We start from the raw sequence: 19589 nt of genomic DNA on the forward strand, positions 1-19589 counted from the left end.
CTATAGAATGTGTACAAATATACAGAAAAGAAGGTTTCGTTTAAATTAAACCTTACTTTCTATAAGGAAAATTTAATGCAGCTGCTATAACTTTCCTAACAAAGTTATCGAAGAAAGAATTGATTGTGACTATTTGTAGTTGCACCTCAAATGGTATTTACAGTAGCATGGGGCTCCTTGTCACAATTCCCTTGGCATAAAAATGAATTGATGCCAACTTCAATGAGGCTATTCCTAGGTTTTCCAAAGGCACGTAATCCGCCAAGTCACTAGACCCTTAAAAATTCGACTTTTATGTATGGAAATACTTATAGTCGCTTCAGTTTCATTTTGCCGGTTTTGGATTACAAGGTCAAAATTGTAAATGTTTTACTTCAAACCGACAAACGTTGTTTTGCCATATACGTTATTTGTATGAAATACTTTTTTTAGGAAATATTTTTAAAAATAACTAACACTACAACTGTGTGCGGATGTAATTGTAATTGAAAGAGGAATGAAGCGTTGTAGACAATTAAAGTATACTTTATTTATGTTAATAAATTATTCTTTATTAAAGTAACAAATGTATATTAAATTACAATTATTGATAGCTATCTGTACATCGAAAATAGTTCGTATTTCTACTAATTATGGCAATTAAAAAATAAACAAAGATTAATCTCTGAACGCAACGAAGTGTACAATTTTTTTGGTCAGTCCGTCTTTAGCGAATACAAACAAGTTGGATGGTTTTCGCACGCGAGAACATGCCACATATAGTTGTCCGTGGGAAAAGCATGGGTGTGCCCAAATCTAAGCCACAAACAGACAACGTTTGGCCATAATTGTAATTTAATATACATTTGTTACTTTAATAAAGAATAATTTATTAACATAAATAAAGTATACTTTAAGTGTCTACAACGCTTCATTCCTCTTTCAATTATAATTACATCCCCACACACTTAGTGTTAGTTATTTTTAAAAATATTTCCTAAAAAGATATTTCCTACAAATAACGTATATTGCAAAACAACATTTGTCGGTTTGAAGTAAAACATTTACAATTTTGACCTTGTAATCCAAAACCGGCAAAATGAAACTGAAGCGACTATAAGTATTTCCATACATAAAAGTCGAATTTTTAAGGGTCTAGTGACTTGGCGGATTACGTGCCTTTGGAAAACCTAGGAATAGCCTCATTGAAGTTGGCATCAATTCATTTTTATGCCAAGGGAATTGTGACAAGGAGCCCCATGCTACTGTAAATACCATTTGAGGTGCAACTACAAATAGTCACAATCAATTCTTTCTTCGATAACTTTGTTAGGAAAGTTATAGCAGCTGCATTAAATTTTCCTTATAGAAAGTAAGGTTTAATTTAAACGAAACCTTCTTTTCTGTATATTTGTACACATTCTATAGTAAATGAAATTTATCTGCTGCAGATTTTAATTAGTTTGCTTGAAAAATTTTTTTGGTTAAACTTAGTTTGGTTGCATACTGCGAAGTTTTTGGACCACCCTATATAAGTATAACGTAGTATTTACGAAATGTTTTTTCCACTGTTTATTGACACAGAAACCTAGTAGTAATATATGCTATGGCAACTAACAGTTACAATGTGATAGCATGGAAGAAAGTAAGATACAACAGTGGAATACGTGGGCTATTATCATATATCATAAAATATATCAATTTAATTTAAATGGCACAGAACTATCTGTTCGCCTTTAAAAGTTGCAGGAAAACCTGGAGAGTCTATCTGTATAATCAGCGGAAAATGAAATGTCTGCTAAATGCAGTGTAATTAGTTTAGCTTTAATAGGCGTAACGAACGTTTGGGATGAGTATGTATATATATATACGTATGAATTTTGAATCTTGTTTACAAATGGTATTTTGGGTTCAAAGTTGTAAATTGTATGGTAATAAGTTAAATTAATTGTAAGATGGTAGGATTCAAACACGCACTACATTCAAGTTCAAGGACACTGATACACTAAAATATTTAAAAGCACCAAGGATTTAGCATATACAAAATGAATAAACCCGATGCGTTATATGGACCATAATTACACAATTATCAGAATCTGAAATTTCTCTGCAAAATCCGTCACGACGAATTTTTGTCTAAACAGTTGCTATGCATACAGCAAGAAATGTACACTGGCCATACAAGAAATCCTCATTTGTTAACAGAAGTGCAAATTAACTTATCATAATTGTTTAATGCTGTAGTACCGAGATTAATTAAGAGCCTGGAATACCATAAGCATCGAACAAATAATCGTCAAATATACTTATAAATTTACTATCAGTTTGGATTGCAGCAAAGGGCTACTTATCTATAATAAATTTTGTGAAATTTTAGTTGAAAAACTTGTCTTTATAAAATTTAATAAAGAAATAAACAGAAGGGCTTTTTTGAAAAAATTCTTGCCTTTTATAGAATTGTAATATTTAAACTAATTAGTGAAACAAATTGGAATACTTTCGCGACCAGTAGATGAACTGATGCTGTTTTGATTCGGGTTTAAAGGCCGTCGTGTGTTGGAGTTGCATCCTATCGCTAGTACGAGGTCCTTCCATTTCCGATGCTAGATACGAAACGTTATGAAGCAACTCCAACACAAAACGGCCTTTAGACCCGAATCAGAACAGCAAGTTCTAACAAGTGAAGTTTCAACATTTTGGCAATTTAGTTTAACAATTAGTTATTTATTACTGTTTTCAATAATTTTTAAAAATGAGTATTGAAATATAAGTCGATTCATTTACACTTCTATTCGCATCGAATTAATTAGCTTTTTAGCATAACCACCATTTTAAATGAGCTTTTGAACTTTTTAACTAGGATTATTTCATAAATGCTATTCACAATAATCGAATCTGATTGAAGTAGGTGGTATAAAAACTTAGCTAGCATCTGCTAGACATTTTAATGCACAAAACAATGACATGATTCAGTTATTATTGTAACAGCTGATGTCTAAATTGCATTTAATAACTTACTCTCATTTCCTGACCAATGGCTTCAATCGTTGACTCCAATGCGCGGGTGCCTCTTGTATGCTCATCTTCTACAGCCTTCACCGTTTTAAGTAGTGAAGTAACATTTGTCACCATAACCTGTAAAATCATCGAAATAAAGTACGACCTTGAAAACAGGAGTTGTACAGAATATTCCAGATGTAGATTTTATATTTTAAAAAAACTAGACATCTTGCGAACTCGGTTGTAGCGTAAGGAGAATTTACCTAGTAAATAAACACCAATAATATCAAAACTGTTATGTCGTTAGTTACGAATAAACAGTAGACACGCAGGTATATGATACATAAATGTGCTTTTTATAAAACATCTTCTCAATTTTTTTCGTTTTCTCATTTATGAAGGGTTTATATATAAAGAAAATGAAATACCTAAATGCCCTTAATTAAAAAAAGTAAAATAATGTTTTGTCAATAAGTGTAATATATAGTATATTTCTAAAAAAATTGAATGGAGAATATCGAATGTGTTCTTTATAACTAAAATAATTTCAGTCATACCTAATACCAAAGGTAAGTATTAACTTTTTGTATTTTAAACGATATTCATACATTTTATAAGTTACTCCAATTGTACGCCTTAATTTAAGGAAACATAAAAAGTTTAAAATTTTCCATTCCTTTTCTCTCTGGGGTCATTAATTGTAAAATCTTATCTTCTTGAATATATCTTATGTATATACATTTGTATGTATATTAAACAAATAATAATACGTTTTCAAACTTAATTTATGTGTTTATCCACCAACAAACACAAAGTGGCGAATATTCATTGCTTTAAAACAGCAGGTAGGTAGGTACACTTAACAGAAATAGCTTGACCCCCTGAGATTTCGAGAGAACGGCGCAAGAGACAAAAAAAGCAATCAGAAGAAAAGAGATGCTACCTATTTTCTTTTTAACATTTTCATTATTTTCACGTAGGCATTCATATTTAATTGTACATTGAATCTAAAAAGTGTTGTGTTGATAAAACGAATACATGAAAAATTTGAAATTGCGAAACATCATAAATACACACGTGTTCGTTTTCCACCTAAAAGATAGATTTTAGTGCTTTAAGGTTTACCAATTTTGATAGGTATTAAATTATAACCCCCATACATTGACGTTGAATTACAAGCACCAGTATTATGTACAAAGCTATATTATTGTTCCTTTAAGTATGGATCTTTTATTTGAAGCATTATTCAGCAGATAATTTTTTTTTACTACTGTACAGAGAAAATACAGATATCACAAAAAGGGATAGTCCTAGAAATAAAACAATTACATAAAGATTGATATATCGAGTTATGGCAGTATACCGCCATTTACTAAAATGTACTGCTAACTGAAGTATTTTATATGGTGACGCAGCTTATTTATGTGAACGTAATAGGTACAGGGTACAGTATACATTTGTAGTAAAGCCGTTTTCCAACATACTTCAATTAGCAGTAGATATTGGTAGATACGATTTACTGCTACGACTATATATTATATCAACTTGCTTTTAAAGACCTCTTTCGATTTTGTACATGATTTATCAATTTTGTACATGACATGCTGATGAAATCTAATTATAGTTTCGATAAATTACCATGAGGTTATGCCTACTGTTCTTACAAAAAGATTCTCTGAACAAAGAGCACATAACCTGAAAACACAATCAAAAATACTTATTTCCTGTTAAAATAAAGAACTTAATGACCAAATTCTGTACAACCAAAAGTTAAGGACAATTGAATTATTTTGGTAGCAAAGAGCACATTCGATGTTTCAGAAATCTATAAAAATATATCATCATTCAAAATTCAATACCGTACAAAAAAGAAAAAGTGAATTTAGACTTGGGTGTCACAAACAAACGAAAGACAAAACCTAACCTCTTCATTCAACAGACTGGCAAGTTAACTGTCAGTCCCAAGTTTTCTCACCTGACAGAAAGGCTGACTTTTTCTTATAACTATAAGATTACACATATGCATAGACTCTCTCATTGTAAAAATAAAAAATACACTTTAAATGTTTGACTCCCCTAAAGTCCAAGCATATGTTTTTCATAACTAAGACCTACCATTTCTGTTTTAACCCTATGCTTCTCAAATAGTAGGTTCTGGAGGTACCTATTAATAGAAATTTCATGACATTGAGCTAATTGTAAGTATGAAACTTAGTAAACATTTTGACCTCTAACGTGCTTTAATAATTATCAGACTAATCTCAGTTTGACATTCATGACTTTTGATATTGACTTGATCTCCCCCCCGTATATTTAATTTTTACAGTTGTTTTGACAAAAAAATCGAAATTCTCTGACATTTCTAACGCATTACTAATTTTTCCTAATCTTGTATTTGTCGCAGCTAAAATAAAAAACTAAATATTCTTCCCACGACTGAATATTTTACAAAACAGCACTACGTAATGTTCAGGTAGATTTAATATAGTGATTGTGCATGGTGATAAAGGAAAAAATTTTTTAAATTTTCTCTTATCCTTAGTTATTAGAAATAAAAGTGTGTTACATGTTCTCGGTAAATAATATAATACGAATCGTAAGTAATACAATTCCTTCACTTTTAAAACTACTACCGCTTTATCCAATTTTATAGGGGGCTAATAAGAGAAACTGTATCCTCAATGTATGTATTATTACTTTTTATTAAGGAAGGTAAAAAAATTAAAAATAACACAATTTCAAAAAATGCTCCTTAAATGCCTTTTAGCATAAGAGTTCATGTTACTTAAGATACAAGATCTTTATATAAACATAAGAATAACATTAGAAAACAAGACAGAACCTACGATCTTAAATTAATTTAAGGAACAAAGTACTTCTTTTGTAATAATTTTAAGTTTTTTTCTTTCTTTTTAAACTAGGACTATACTTCTGTATTTGGTTATTAAATAAACAAAAAATAAATAAAGTTAAATACAGAAAGAGCATATTTACCCTACCTAACATCAATCAAATTAGCTTGTTTGGAAACTTATAGTTATTGAATTAAATTGTACTTAAATGCCACGCGCGTATCTAAAATAATAATTAACTAGACGAACATAAAGGTAAGTCGTTATTTTCATATCGGTGTGGATGAACTAACGATTATGATAATTATTAAACTCACTCACTCAGCTTTTTTGAAAGGATATCAATTTCTGTAATACGATTACTTAATTTTTCCGTGATTGCCTGAATAAATTTGAAGCTGAATTGAGTTGGATGGAAAAAAACAACGAACATTTATAAAATTAAGCAAAGTGTAGTTTAGCTTTCAAAATAGCTTAGTTTACAAAAAAGAAAAAACAATTTTATCGGTACATACGTATACACAAAACTTGTAAATATGGTATGAATAACGCGTATAATTTTTAGATTATGTAATCATTTTGCGTAATATCAGAAAAAAAAGTATCGCTGCTTATATTTTCTCGACTGCTTCCCAGTAAACGGATTAGCTCCTCTTCCTGATCAGAAAGCCACCAATCGGTGTCTGATTCCAGTACCTGTCATTCAATCAAACCAAATGTTACAAGCCCTCTTTTACTAGCATTACACACTCGGTTATTAGAGAGTAAGGAATGTTAGAATAGAAAAAGCTCCTTCTTAGCAGCACAGTGGTGGACTTTAAAGGGATTAACTCCAAGATGATTTTACAAATAGAATTACACATTATGCGAAGAATTACACTAAACATTCTAGAGGAAGCGACATGTTTTCCGGATAAGTGGTGTATCTATATGTACAATACGGCGTAAATAAACACATATCCTGTCTATCACACAATACAGATTAAACTACATAATGTATGTGTGTATATTACAACAAATTCGGTTGGTATTAATAAAACTTAGATTGATATAACAATAACGAATAATCGGTGACGTTTTGAAGAGTAAATAATTAAGCAGTAAGAAATACCTTCTAATAATAATTTTAATTAGTTCAGCGCATTGATTAAGAATAAGTAGCAAACTTGCAGGATCTAATAGGGTAGTACAAAACATGAAAATTAAGTAAATTTTTGTTGGTACGAAAGTTTACCGTCTTTGAGAAAAACGTATTTGATAGAACAGGCAAGGGCCAGTCCGGAAATATGACAATGCAACGCTGCTTTCGATTAGCTGGTAATTAACAGCATCATGTTGCATTTCTTTTGTATTTTTATAGTCATGCAGTTTTTGTTATTTGTTAGATCAGATGAAGTGTCATTGACGATATTCAGGTTACAGTAAGCCTACAGTAGTTCTTCGTTCTTTTAACGTTGTATGTCAGTATGTCAGTGTCATAGACCAGTGCAAAATAGTAGTTCTCATAATGGCGTTTAGTACGGCAGAATATTGGGACAAGATACTAATTAACGGTAAATGTGAATATAATGCCAATGTAACGGTCAAACTATACGGTCATCGAAAACCCAACGAAGAGTTCCTCATCGGTAAACCGTCTTAAATGACGTACAGAGATTAAGAGAGACCGGCAATCTACAACCTACATATGAGGGCCGTGAGCCGTGAGCGTTGACGCCCGAACCATAACGCCGATGTCGAAGACGCTATCCCTGATTTTAAGTAGTGTAGTTTGACCGGTTCTGTACAAAATGAGGAGTGTCACTAATCGGTTACTAATCTGCCATTGACCTAGAGTTGGGTTGGTGAATTTTATCCTTCGTAATCGAGTGACCGGCAATAAACTATTGCAAGTTCTCTAACAAAATGAGAAAAAGGATGTCCTCGACGGATTACGAGGCAGAAGGGGAGTTTTGATTGTTTATAAGCAGATGGTTTCGCTTGTACTTAATTTTATAATAAAATTTTACAAAGCATGGATAAAAAATGTAAGTCTCGACAAACTAATGTAAAAAGCAATTCGAAGTGCCACGCTAACTCCCCTTGTAAAAACAAATAGTAACTATATTCTAACGTTACATATTACATTTTCATATATTATACAAAATATTTGGAAATCTCGTACTAGATTATATGGCAAAAAAACATTTATTTTCAGAATTTAAATAAAGAATTGTGAGGCAAATAAACATTTATTACCGGACTGCGGAGGGTGAATTAAATTACCGGACTGCATAGGAGGGTTAATTAAAATACTAAAGGTCCGACTGCGGTGTAAAAAATACCAAGTTTGAAATATTAAATATATCATAGGTACAACGAAAAAGCACAAAACAAGCAGGTAAGCACACATTAAGAGCCGCCACGAGAGACTTGATCTTGGGTTTAAACTGATTCTACTTGTCTTTTTCATGTTTCTTGGCTTTATCAGTTCTTTTCTTGGCAAAAAAAATCACGCTTGATGTGACCGATTATGTGGCAGTATTCACATTCTAGATCTTTATAAGGATTCTTTCTCCCATCATTGACATTATGGAATCTGTGTGGTTTTTCTTGATGTAAATTAATTGGAAGTGCCTTCTCTGTTAAATAAAGCTTTTGTGGTAATTAGGGGTGACTCTTCCTTTTAATTTTTAATTAATATTTACCACAGTCTCCTCTATCTACTTTAAATAATACATGACCAAAAAAATGTGTAACATCTACTACATTGATGCTGGTAATTAGCAACTGATTAAGTGCGGCGTTGTGGCTCGTATTTCTTTACCTTCAACTATGCTTTTCTAAAACACGGTGAACTTTCGGACATACAAACATTTACTTAATTTTCTTATTTTATGGTGTCCTATTACCTTCTACAAGCTCCGCAATTATTTCTGTTACACCCTGTCAAGAATACTGGATAAAAACAATATCCACGTCGATATAGATGACGATAATGAAGAAGATTTAGTACTTTCAAATAATTATATTTTTTCTAATATTTGTACTATTTATCTTGTTAAAAAAAGTTATTACTTTTGAATTATTTTATATATGCAAATACTTTATTCATAAAAGAATATGGCTACGAACTCCTATAAGTTCCTCTAAAAGATAATACAGTTATCAATATGACTTTCTCATTGAGGCAGATTGTCCATACTTATATGGCTAGAGTCTAATATGAATGTTCTAGATGAAGCGAAGCAATATTATAGATTACAAGAACAATGTGAGTTTTTTAGATTAGGAAAATTATATGGGTGAGTTACATCTAGCGACCTTTGCCCCTACCTATTGGGAAATAGCAACACTGCAGCAAAAGATCGAGAAGACTCTGGTTTATCTACAGCAGTTGACCTTCGCTTCACATGCTGCCATCACGACCCTCTTGTTCGAGATATTGACCATATTAATCGCCACCTTGTGTTTCAAGGAACGGATACGGTCCATTCTATTCAAAAAAAAAACCAACCCCAACTAAAGCAAGAACTTGCTGAACAACTTAAAGAAATGAAGACATTTCCAGAACCCTTTCGTCCTATAATCGTTTGAAGACAAGGACGTCTCTCACCTAAGGATCATACCACCGGTTATGACACTTCCAATTAGTATATAAGCTCATAATTTTCTCATTCATTCAGGAGTCTAACAGTCTACTTTATAGGTAAAACCTATGTTACTTGTTCATTTGCTATCTCTAGTATGTAATAATTAAGATAATAAAGTGTAATAAAGGTTCCTGATAACCGAACCAAATAAATATGTTAAAACCACTCGATCATCGTACGTTTTAACTGGTGTGAATTGAAAACGTATGGAGAAATTGCGATAATAACCAAGCTGCTGTATCGACGGAGAGTGAAAGCAGTGATGGTTGTGTTTTGTAAATTAATATCAATAACTACTTTACTCGTCTCTGATAGTATTTAAAGAACCCTTCAGTATGCTATTATGAACACAAAAGAAAGAAAAAAATAACTGAAGTATGCATAGTCACCTAGAATGTACGAATTGATGAAAACTTTGAACTTGCTCCTGGTCAATACTTTTGTATTAATTAGCAAAATGACTTTTACAGGCATAGAACTACAACATTAAAAGGACAAAGAATTACTCTAGGCTGACTCTACTATACACATCGTCAATCTCACTTAATCTAATCTAATAAATAAGATCATCATCAGTCAATAAAAGAATAGTACCCTGATAGGTACTCGAAGAACTTAGTTATTCTCACCTATTCGCCCGCTAAAAAAAACTAACACAAAGGCTATTGTGTCAAATCGGCAAAAAATCCGGACAAACTCTTTATAGCTTATGTTGTTAAAAATGCATTACAAACAGTTGAATCAATAGAGGCAAGAATAACAATAAGAACTAATAATTGAGAAGCTACACTCTATGTCATACATAATGGGTCGCGAAACTTGCTAGGGAAACAAACTGCCATTCGTTTAAAAGTATTGAAGTTAGGATATAATGTTAATTTAGTGAGTCAAGCTCCATTTTGTAAGTTTAAAGGGGTACAATTGGAGATTATCATCGACAAAAACTATTAGACTACTTTTTCAACTGTATAGACGGATACCTATTCCTTTAGAAACCAAAATAAACCACAAAATCCACGAGTTAATAAAAATTGATATCGTCAAATCGAAAAATATGTGGTGTGCCAATAAGGCGATTACAAGGGACAATCATCCAATGACCACAATAGATCAGCTAATTCCTATGTTTAGAAAAGCAATCTGATAAAAAAGATGCATTTCATCAGGTGCAGATTAAAGAGAGCTGTAAAGAGGTCACCATCTTTTTCACAAGTAACGGAGTCTATAATAGTCGTTATAAGCGCTTTATGTTTGGCATTTCGTGTGTACCCGAACACTTTTAAAAGATCATGGAATGAATGTTACTATCATGTGAAGTTGTGATAAATTTCATTGGTGACGTTGCTGTGTTTGAATGAGATGAAGCCGAACCCAATTCGGGACTTCAGCACACCTTATGTGTTCTAAAAGAAAACGATGCCCTTTTCAATACGGATAAGTGCATTTTTGGTGTCTTAAATATAAAATTTCTTGAACATAACCTTTCTTCTGATTGTATCAAACCTCTCGACAAGTACCTATGTAAAGAATATTGAAACTTTCAGAGAATCAACGANATTAATAAATTGTTAAATAAAGTATTTTAAATTGACAAAATTCTTACACTTAACGTTAAATTAACTATATTTATTATCTATTACTTAATATAGAACAAGCTTTTTGAATGATAATGGTCACTAATCAATTACAACTTGACACCTGTAACTTTCTACTTATACAAACTTCCCTATTTTACGGTATGTATAAACCGTAGTTTTAAGCATATGAATTTAGAACCCTACTGTATTCTTGATAATGAACCAGATTATAATACATCCAATTGCAAAGACAATAGAAATAGTCCTGCATACTCCCATTAAAAAGTCTCTCAATATTTACTTACTTCGATCCATAAAATAAATTTAATAAATTTAAAGTCCACCGTATGTATTAATACAGAAATGTGGTAATTAAAAAAAAATTCTGCCATAGGTAAGTATATATTCTGATTGTTAAATGCATTGGCAGGTATGTTAAAAAAACAGTGCTAACATTTACAAAATAAAACAAGACGCAATTCTTTAAAAAAATATTATAAATCTTACCTTTGCACTGTCCTTTAGATGAGCCATAGTGGGATCAGAAATAGGTTTTCCACTTGCACCTTTAGTTGCATGAATTAAGTCACCTAAAGCACTAGCAACATCTTTGACAGCATTAATCAGCATTATTTGAGATTCTGTATTATCTGAACCAAGACTAGCGGCACCAAACTTTACAACTTCAGCTAATTGTACTGAAAAAAAGGAATATAATAATTATAATTGTTTTTATGTTTACATTTTATAAAAATGTCAACGTGTCTTTCTTGTTTGTTTGGAGATTTAGCAATGTTACATGCTACAACTTTATTTCTAAAAACCGAAGAGTAAACAATAATTTAGTGATTGGTTGTAGTAGCAATTGTTTCAAATTTGATTTCTTTTTTCGAAATGTGGAAAAAAATGTTTTGTATCAAACTACGTTTAAAAAGTTAGCCCTCGGGTTTATTATAATATTGTCTTATACAGTATAAATAAGATTTTTTAGGCCGAATACGTTTCTTGGGTAATTTTTTTTTATTATTTTACAATTAGTCAATGTTTTCGGCAAACCGTTGCCGTACAATTTTTAAAAGTCAATACTAACCTATGGTAGAAACTGCATTTTGTGCTGCAATAGCGAGTTGTTCCTGCGAAGATGCCGCACCAGCAACGAGCGTTTTAGTGTCTTCTACAAGTGCTTTTGCAGTTTTAAGGATATTTTCACGATGATTAGCAAATAATTCATTTTCATTATCTGGATTAAGGTTTCCAGCAGTAGCAAACATTATAGTTGTATCAAGATCTCCAATTATGCCAGATACCGTTGACGCCGCATTTATACAAGCTTGGGTACCTCTTGAGCCTGATTGAAGTAAAGCTAATACTCTCGATACCTAAAAGATGTACGTATTCTCTCATATTAAACGATAATACATTAGTCAGTGGATTATCACACTTTTTTCAATGGTACATTTTAGTCTAAAGGATTGACTGTCACCCTTGCCAATAAATACAGAATAATAATACATATACAACAACGATTTCAATAGGTAAAATCGGTTGTGCTGACCTGACCTGAACATTTACCGGTTCGCGACGATTTAATTATTGGCCAAATCAGCTGAAATAACGCAAAGATTTTGATGTGGTCAAGGTAAAGGTCAAGAAGCATTAGCATTAAACAAAATAGCCGATTGACAAGTGATATTGTTTACGTTCTCCAACCTTGTAGCTTCTGAGTCCTTACTTCAACTTGTTGCATAGCTGCAGATTTATGCTACCAATCCACGCCCAGGACCGGTTTCGAATTGTGACTTCAGTTTTTTACAAATTCGATCTCTTAATCACGCTGCTATACTCTACTCAGTACGTTGAATAGAGATAGACATCCTAAAACTGATTCCCCTACCACGAGGATGTTGCCTTCAGTGCAGAGTTTACGCAGGGTTACGTCGTCCATTTGTGTTAGTTTATGCCATATATATGTAATACTCCTATATAGCTAGTTGGGGTCTAGAAAAAGATGACGACCCAACGGTGCAAACATATATGTGTCTGTCTCTCTCGTGATTACTTCGAGTATTAGGCGCATGCTCGACAATTGAACATGCCTATAAGCGCGCATCATTTACCCCACCCCAACGGGTCGAGTAATCTAAAAAGAGACAGAAGTAGTCGTTTGTTGTCTCACTTGCTCCGTGACACTTCCACTTACGGACACTAGCAATATAGGAGTATTACATATATGGTTTATGATTACTCCGTGGGATTAACATCTCTGAAGTACAGACAGAGCCTGTATAACCTTTGCCTTCTTCTATCAACCGAGAGATGCTCCAAGTTCTACCCCCACTTCCGAGATATTGATCCCACAATTGGGTCGATCGCGCAGTCTATTGTGTGTGTAACTCTATGGAATTTAACGTGGTCTGACACGTGATTAATCACACATTATCTATTTTTAGCTGAGATAAGCGTTCTAGTGATGGATTAAAGGGAACGAATACGCATATAAAAAACAACTAAAAATCACGGAAATGAGGTTATTATTTTTTTCAACCACATTCCAATTTGAAAAAATCAGAAGGCTAGCTTGAAAATATTTTTTTCAAGGCGTTTTTTGTTTACATTACTTTTTCAATTTTTATACCGTTTGTAGCTTTTGGGATTTAAATAATATTCTCTTGCAAGACTCCAACAAACCTTTAATTTTAAAAAAATTTTCTAGTTGCAAAACTAATCAAGAATAAACAAATAAACTATTTTGTTTTTTAAAATTTCGGTTTGTATCTTTTACGCTACAAAATTATACATAATCCCATTTATCATGTTGAATAGGTTGTATTTTTTTTATTTTGAGGGCAATTTTCACTATCTTATAGAGCCCTTAATATTAAATCGTTTTCGGGTAAGTTTACCATGACTTTTATTACAGTTTCAAATGATTTCAGCATTGCTAGCAATAGGTTGCACACTAATTTTTGTTCTGATACATTCTTGTTCTTTACCTGGCGAATTAATTCATCAAAAACGTGTAAAAAGCTTTCTAAATTACGATTCTCTTGTAATTTTATAGTTATCAAATTTAGCCTCAGCATCAGTTGACCAGGAATTCCCTTTCTTTCGTATCGTTTTTTCATGGAGTTCCAAACTGAGTAAACAGTCTTTTTGTCTCTAATTATATAGATTTATTTGAGATTCACATCGCATTCAAATAAAACTTATTTGTATTTCTTATCTAGTTGTTGTTTTCATTCCTTAATTGTTCTGCTTCATAATTATTTTCTTTAAATTACTTTTCAGTACGACTTAAAACTTCCAGTTACAGTTCTGTTAATAAACTCTGAATTCGGAATTTGTATGTGAGGTAATTTTCTGTATTCAACAGTAAAACGGTTTTTACATAAGAACGTCATAATTACTAAAAGGCCTGTCTTTAATAATTTATTTTTGAGTCACTATTTCTTTAGCAGGCCTGGGTACCATAACCCGATAAGTTTTGTATATTACTCTTAAATCTTTTAATACGTTTACTTGCAGCAACTTTACTTTTTATTTATTTCTTTCTTATATCATTTCTAAATTTCCGTAAACTCCAACTTGGCCCCACCCTTATCTTCTTTTTTTATATATATATATACTACTTGCTGGAAAATCCAACACATACTCTTAAAATATAGACGCGCAGTAAAAACCACTTAATCCATCGCAATTCAGCTTTGAATGTTCGAGCAAGGCTCAATGCCTGCTCACAAAGCAAAGCTCAATCAACAATGTTTTGAGGACAATGTTCTCTACTGACGACTAACAGCGATCATAATCTCAATCCATTTAATAATCACCGCGTTAAAAACTCCAACAAGAAAGCTGTCAAACAACTACCGATAGATTCGTACATCAGAAAGATCTAACCGCTGCTGCATACTTCTACCCTTGAATAATTATACATGGTTTTGTAGCGTTTTGCATCAAATTTTCAACATTAATACTCTTAGTATTGTATGATGCCTTGTTACAAAATTTGAAGATTTGAATAGACTTACTACCAAAAGTTTTGGTTGTATTATGTATAGTATACTTGAAACACACTATGAGGTGAATGTGGCAAACAGGTGGTATGATGTAGCTCACATTAACCCTGATGCTCGTATACTATTTTCTCGGGTGACAGCTGCATAACAGCTGATACACTGCGAAATTGTATAGGTTCGGCTAGTTATGCGTTTTCGGCTTTGGATAGACAAATATTCGAACTTTCAGCAAAGATGTGACGAAAAACAATTTTTAAACTATTATTATATTTTATAAAAGAATATAAAAGTTTACCAAATTTTCATAGATCTCAATAACCTTACCTTCTCTGAAATTATTCGCGAATATTCTCCCAATTCCTTTAAAGTGGTAATGTCGTTTCCAGTTTGATATCGCTCAGCACTCTGAACAAGATCAATACATGCGGCTCCAACAACTTGAACAACTTCTTTAAGCTTCGTTGAAACTTCTCCATTTGTTGACGTCACTGCTGCACCGATACTATCGTTAGCTAGCTGTGTGTACTTCTGAGATAATTCTGCAGCTAAAGATGGTAAATATTGTGGATCCATTGCTGCTTTCGTTGCCTTTAAAATTTAGATAATTAAAAATTATTTATAAATAAATATCCACTTAAAGGACAACCTACCATTTCGCCAGAAATTTTCGCAACACGTTTTGCGTTCTCCACCATTCCTGTTTGATAATTAACGTAAGAATCTACATGACCAAAAAAATGAGTAACATCTACTACATTGATGCTGGTANCTTTAAAATTTAGATAATTAAAAATTATTTATAAATAAATATCCACTTAAAGGACAACCTACCATTTCGCCAGAAATTTTCGCAACACGTTTTGCGTTCTCCACCATTCGTGTTTGATAATTAACGTAAGAATCTTCACTGCCCATTATTAATGACGCCCTTTGATCTGACAATCGAGTAACGGCTCGTGTAAGATTGTCAATAATACCGGTAAAAATCCCGCTCTGAGTTGACATATGTTGAAGGTTACTCGAAAGTTCTTGTAGTGCGTCACTTAAGGAAACAGCGTACTCATCTATATCAGGATGGACATTGACTGCCTGTTACAAAAATGACGTTAAATTACATTGTACACTCCTTTAATTAGAGCGCACAAAATATATTTTTCTTAACATCTACCACTTAAAATTTAAAAATAATTATAGTACCTTCGGATTTCCTCCAGAATCTTTAGTTGCATAAACAAACTGAATAGCAGCTTCTATGACGGATTTAACTTGATCTATTAGTAATTCTTGTTGTTTCGAACTTTTAATGTGAGAAAGAGCACCAACTGTTCCTTGAACTAGAGGGTCAAAATACCGCAACTGAAAATAAAGATTTCAAGTAAATTCTCCACAAATAATGAATTACACGCAGTGGTTCTTAACCTTGGGTGCGAGAAAGCATTTTCAAAGTCGCCCAATTTGGGGTGGAAATTATCGCCTGAAGATAAATATATATTGTCCTTTATGCATATATTTTTTATAAAACAAATATCCTGCAACGTTTGTAAATTTCTAAATTGGGAAATCTTAACATATTTTAAAAGAGTACGACAACTTATTTTTTTATTTAAAGGATTAGCTTTCACTACAAAGTTGATAAACTTTTACGATTAGATTAGTAGTATTTCTTATTCCTCCTGATACAAAAAACACCTTTATGAAAAATCTTTGTCTATGAAATCTGATTCGAATGTTTTCGACATTTATAGCATTCTATTGAAAACCTAGAGCATTATTATATGAATGGTGAGAAGAAAATTTGTATATCTTACCATATTATTCAGTGCGTGCCCAATACCTTCTGCTTCAAATTTAGCAATATGGCGAAGATTTTCTATGGTATCCTGCAATTCAGCAACAGCGCGACATATTTGCTGATTAAAATTACGAAATGTTGATCCAGGTTTCGGAATTGGAGACTGGGACATAATATCCATATTTGCCGAGTCTAACATTCGAAGATAATTAGTCAATGCAGTGATTGCCGAATCGCACTCTGTTTGTCCGGGAGCTTTATCCCTATAAATATTTTAAGGATGTGAAAATTAAATTTATAATAGTTATATTTANCTTTATTCATAAAAGAATATGGCTACGAACTCCTATAAGTTCCTCTAAAAGATAATACAGTTATCAATATGACTTTCTCATTGAGGCAGATTGTCCATACTTATATGGCTAGAGTCTAATATGAATGTTCTAGATGAAGCGAAGCAATATTATAGATTACAAGAACAATGTGAGTTTTTTAGATTAGGAAAATTATATGGGTGAGTTACATCTAGCGACCTTTGCCCCTACCTATTGGGAAATAGCAACACTGCAGCAAAAGATCGAGAAGACTCTGGTTTATCTACAGCAGTTGACCTTCGCTTCACATGCTGCCATCACGACCCTCTTGTTCGAGATATTGACCATATTAATCGCCACCTTGTGTTTCAAGGAACGGATACGGTCCATTCTATTCAAAAAAAAAACCAACCCCAACTAAAGCAAGAACTTGCTGAACAACTTAAAGAAATGAAGACATTTCCAGAACCCTTTCGTCCTATAATCGTTTGAAGACAAGGACGTCTCTCACCTAAGGATCATACCACCGGTTATGACACTTCCAATTAGTATATAAGCTCATAATTTTCTCATTCATTCAGGAGTCTAACAGTCTACTTTATAGGTAAAACCTATGTTACTTGTTCATTTGCTATCTCTAGTATGTAATAATTAAGATAATAAAGTGTAATAAAGGTTCCTGATAACCGAACCAAATAAATATGTTAAAACCACTCGATCATCGTACGTTTTAACTGGTGTGAATTGAAAACGTATGGAGAAATTGCGATAATAACCAAGCTGCTGTATCGACGGAGAGTGAAAGCAGTGATGGTTGTGTTTTGTAAATTAATATCAATAACTACTTTACTCGTCTCTGATAGTATTTAAAGAACCCTTCAGTATGCTATTATGAACACAAAAGAAAGAAAAAAATAACTGAAGTATGCATAGTCACCTAGAATGTACGAATTGATGAAAACTTTGAACTTGCTCCTGGTCAATACTTTTGTATTAATTAGCAAAATGACTTTTACAGGCATAGAACTACAACATTAAAAGGACAAAGAATTACTCTAGGCTGACTCTACTATACACATCGTCAATCTCACTTAATCTAATCTAATAAATAAGATCATCATCAGTCAATAAAAGAATAGTACCCTGATAGGTACTCGAAGAACTTAGTTATTCTCACCTATTCGCCCGCTAAAAAAAACTAACACAAAGGCTATTGTGTCAAATCGGCAAAAAATCCGGACAAACTCTTTATAGCTTATGTTGTTAAAAATGCATTACAAACAGTTGAATCAATAGAGGCAAGAATAACAATAAGAACTAATAATTGAGAAGCTACACTCTATGTCATACATAATGGGTCGCGAAACTTGCTAGGGAAACAAACTGCCATTCGTTTAAAAGTATTGAAGTTAGGATATAATGTTAATTTAGTGAGTCAAGCTCCATTTTGTAAGTTTAAAGGGGTACAATTGGAGATTATCATCGACAAAAACTATTAGACTACTTTTTCAACTGTATAGACGGATACCTATTCCTTTAGAAACCAAAATAAACCACAAAATCCACGAGTTAATAAAAATTGATATCGTCAAATCGAAAAATATGTGGTGTGCCAATAAGGCGATTACAAGGGACAATCATCCAATGACCACAATAGATCAGCTAATTCCTATGTTTAGAAAAGCAATCTGATAAAAAAGATGCATTTCATCAGGTGCAGATTAAAGAGAGCTGTAAAGAGGTCACCATCTTTTTCACAAGTAACGGAGTCTATAATAGTCGTTATAAGCGCTTTATGTTTGGCATTTCGTGTGTACCCGAACACTTTTAAAAGATCATGGAATGAATGTTACTATCATGTGAAGTTGTGATAAATTTCATTGGTGACGTTGCTGTGTTTGAATGAGATGAAGCCGAACCCAATTCGGGACTTCAGCACACCTTATGTGTTCTAAAAGAAAACGATGCCCTTTTCAATACGGATAAGTGCATTTTTGGTGTCTTAAATATAAAATTTCTTGAACATAACCTTTCTTCTGATTGTATCAAACCTCTCGACAAGTACCTATGTAAAGAATATTGAAACTTTCAGAGAATCAACGACTTTTGGAAACTACGAAGTTTTCTTGGGCATGTTAAGTGTGTAGGGGAATTGATTCCTAATCTCGCGATTGTAACTAAGCCTCTACATCAACTTCTTCGACAAAAACTTCACAAATAAGCGAATATCACTAAATTTTTGAAAAAGGGACAAAAAAGCTACCTATGACAGGTTAAAAAATTGCCTTAGCAAAATTCGCACCCTAGGCTTTTATGATCCACACGACAAAGCAAACCCGGTAGATTTGGGTGGGTTTCTAATTCAATATTATTCAGGTGGACCGCGTGTTTGTTATAATAAATATTTTTTTAATTAATAAATTGTTA

At 32.6% G+C, this 19589-nt stretch overlaps 1 protein-coding gene across 5 annotated transcripts in view; it reads right to left on the reverse strand.

Annotated features, from left to right (window-relative positions):
* The window catches only part of LOC108739989 (talin-2), a 132484-nt gene that overhangs the window by 22249 nt on the left and 90646 nt on the right, over window positions 1–19589 (reverse strand). For 4 of the 5 annotated variants that reach the window (XM_025975535.1, XM_025975532.1, XM_025975533.1 and 1 more), the window contains exons 22-28: window positions 16865–17111; window positions 16254–16412; window positions 15888–16145; window positions 15381–15644; window positions 12131–12419; window positions 11548–11738; window positions 2998–3114 (exon numbers count right to left, since the gene is read on the reverse strand). In XM_025975535.1, coding sequence (XP_025831320.1) covers window positions 2998–3114; window positions 11548–11738; window positions 12131–12419; window positions 15381–15644; window positions 15888–16145; window positions 16254–16412; window positions 16865–17111 — 1525 coding nt within the window. Of the gene's footprint in view, window positions 1–2997; window positions 3115–5874; window positions 6528–11547; window positions 11739–12130; window positions 12420–15380; window positions 15645–15887; window positions 16146–16253; window positions 16413–16864; window positions 17112–19589 lie in introns of those variants that run through there. The other variant, XM_018474133.2, reaches the window with a different exon arrangement.

The sequence above is a fragment of the Agrilus planipennis genome, unplaced genomic scaffold, assembly GCF_000699045.2.
Source record: "Agrilus planipennis isolate EAB-ADULT unplaced genomic scaffold, Apla_2.0 scaffold244, whole genome shotgun sequence".
NCBI lineage: Eukaryota > Metazoa > Arthropoda > Insecta > Coleoptera > Buprestidae > Agrilus > Agrilus planipennis.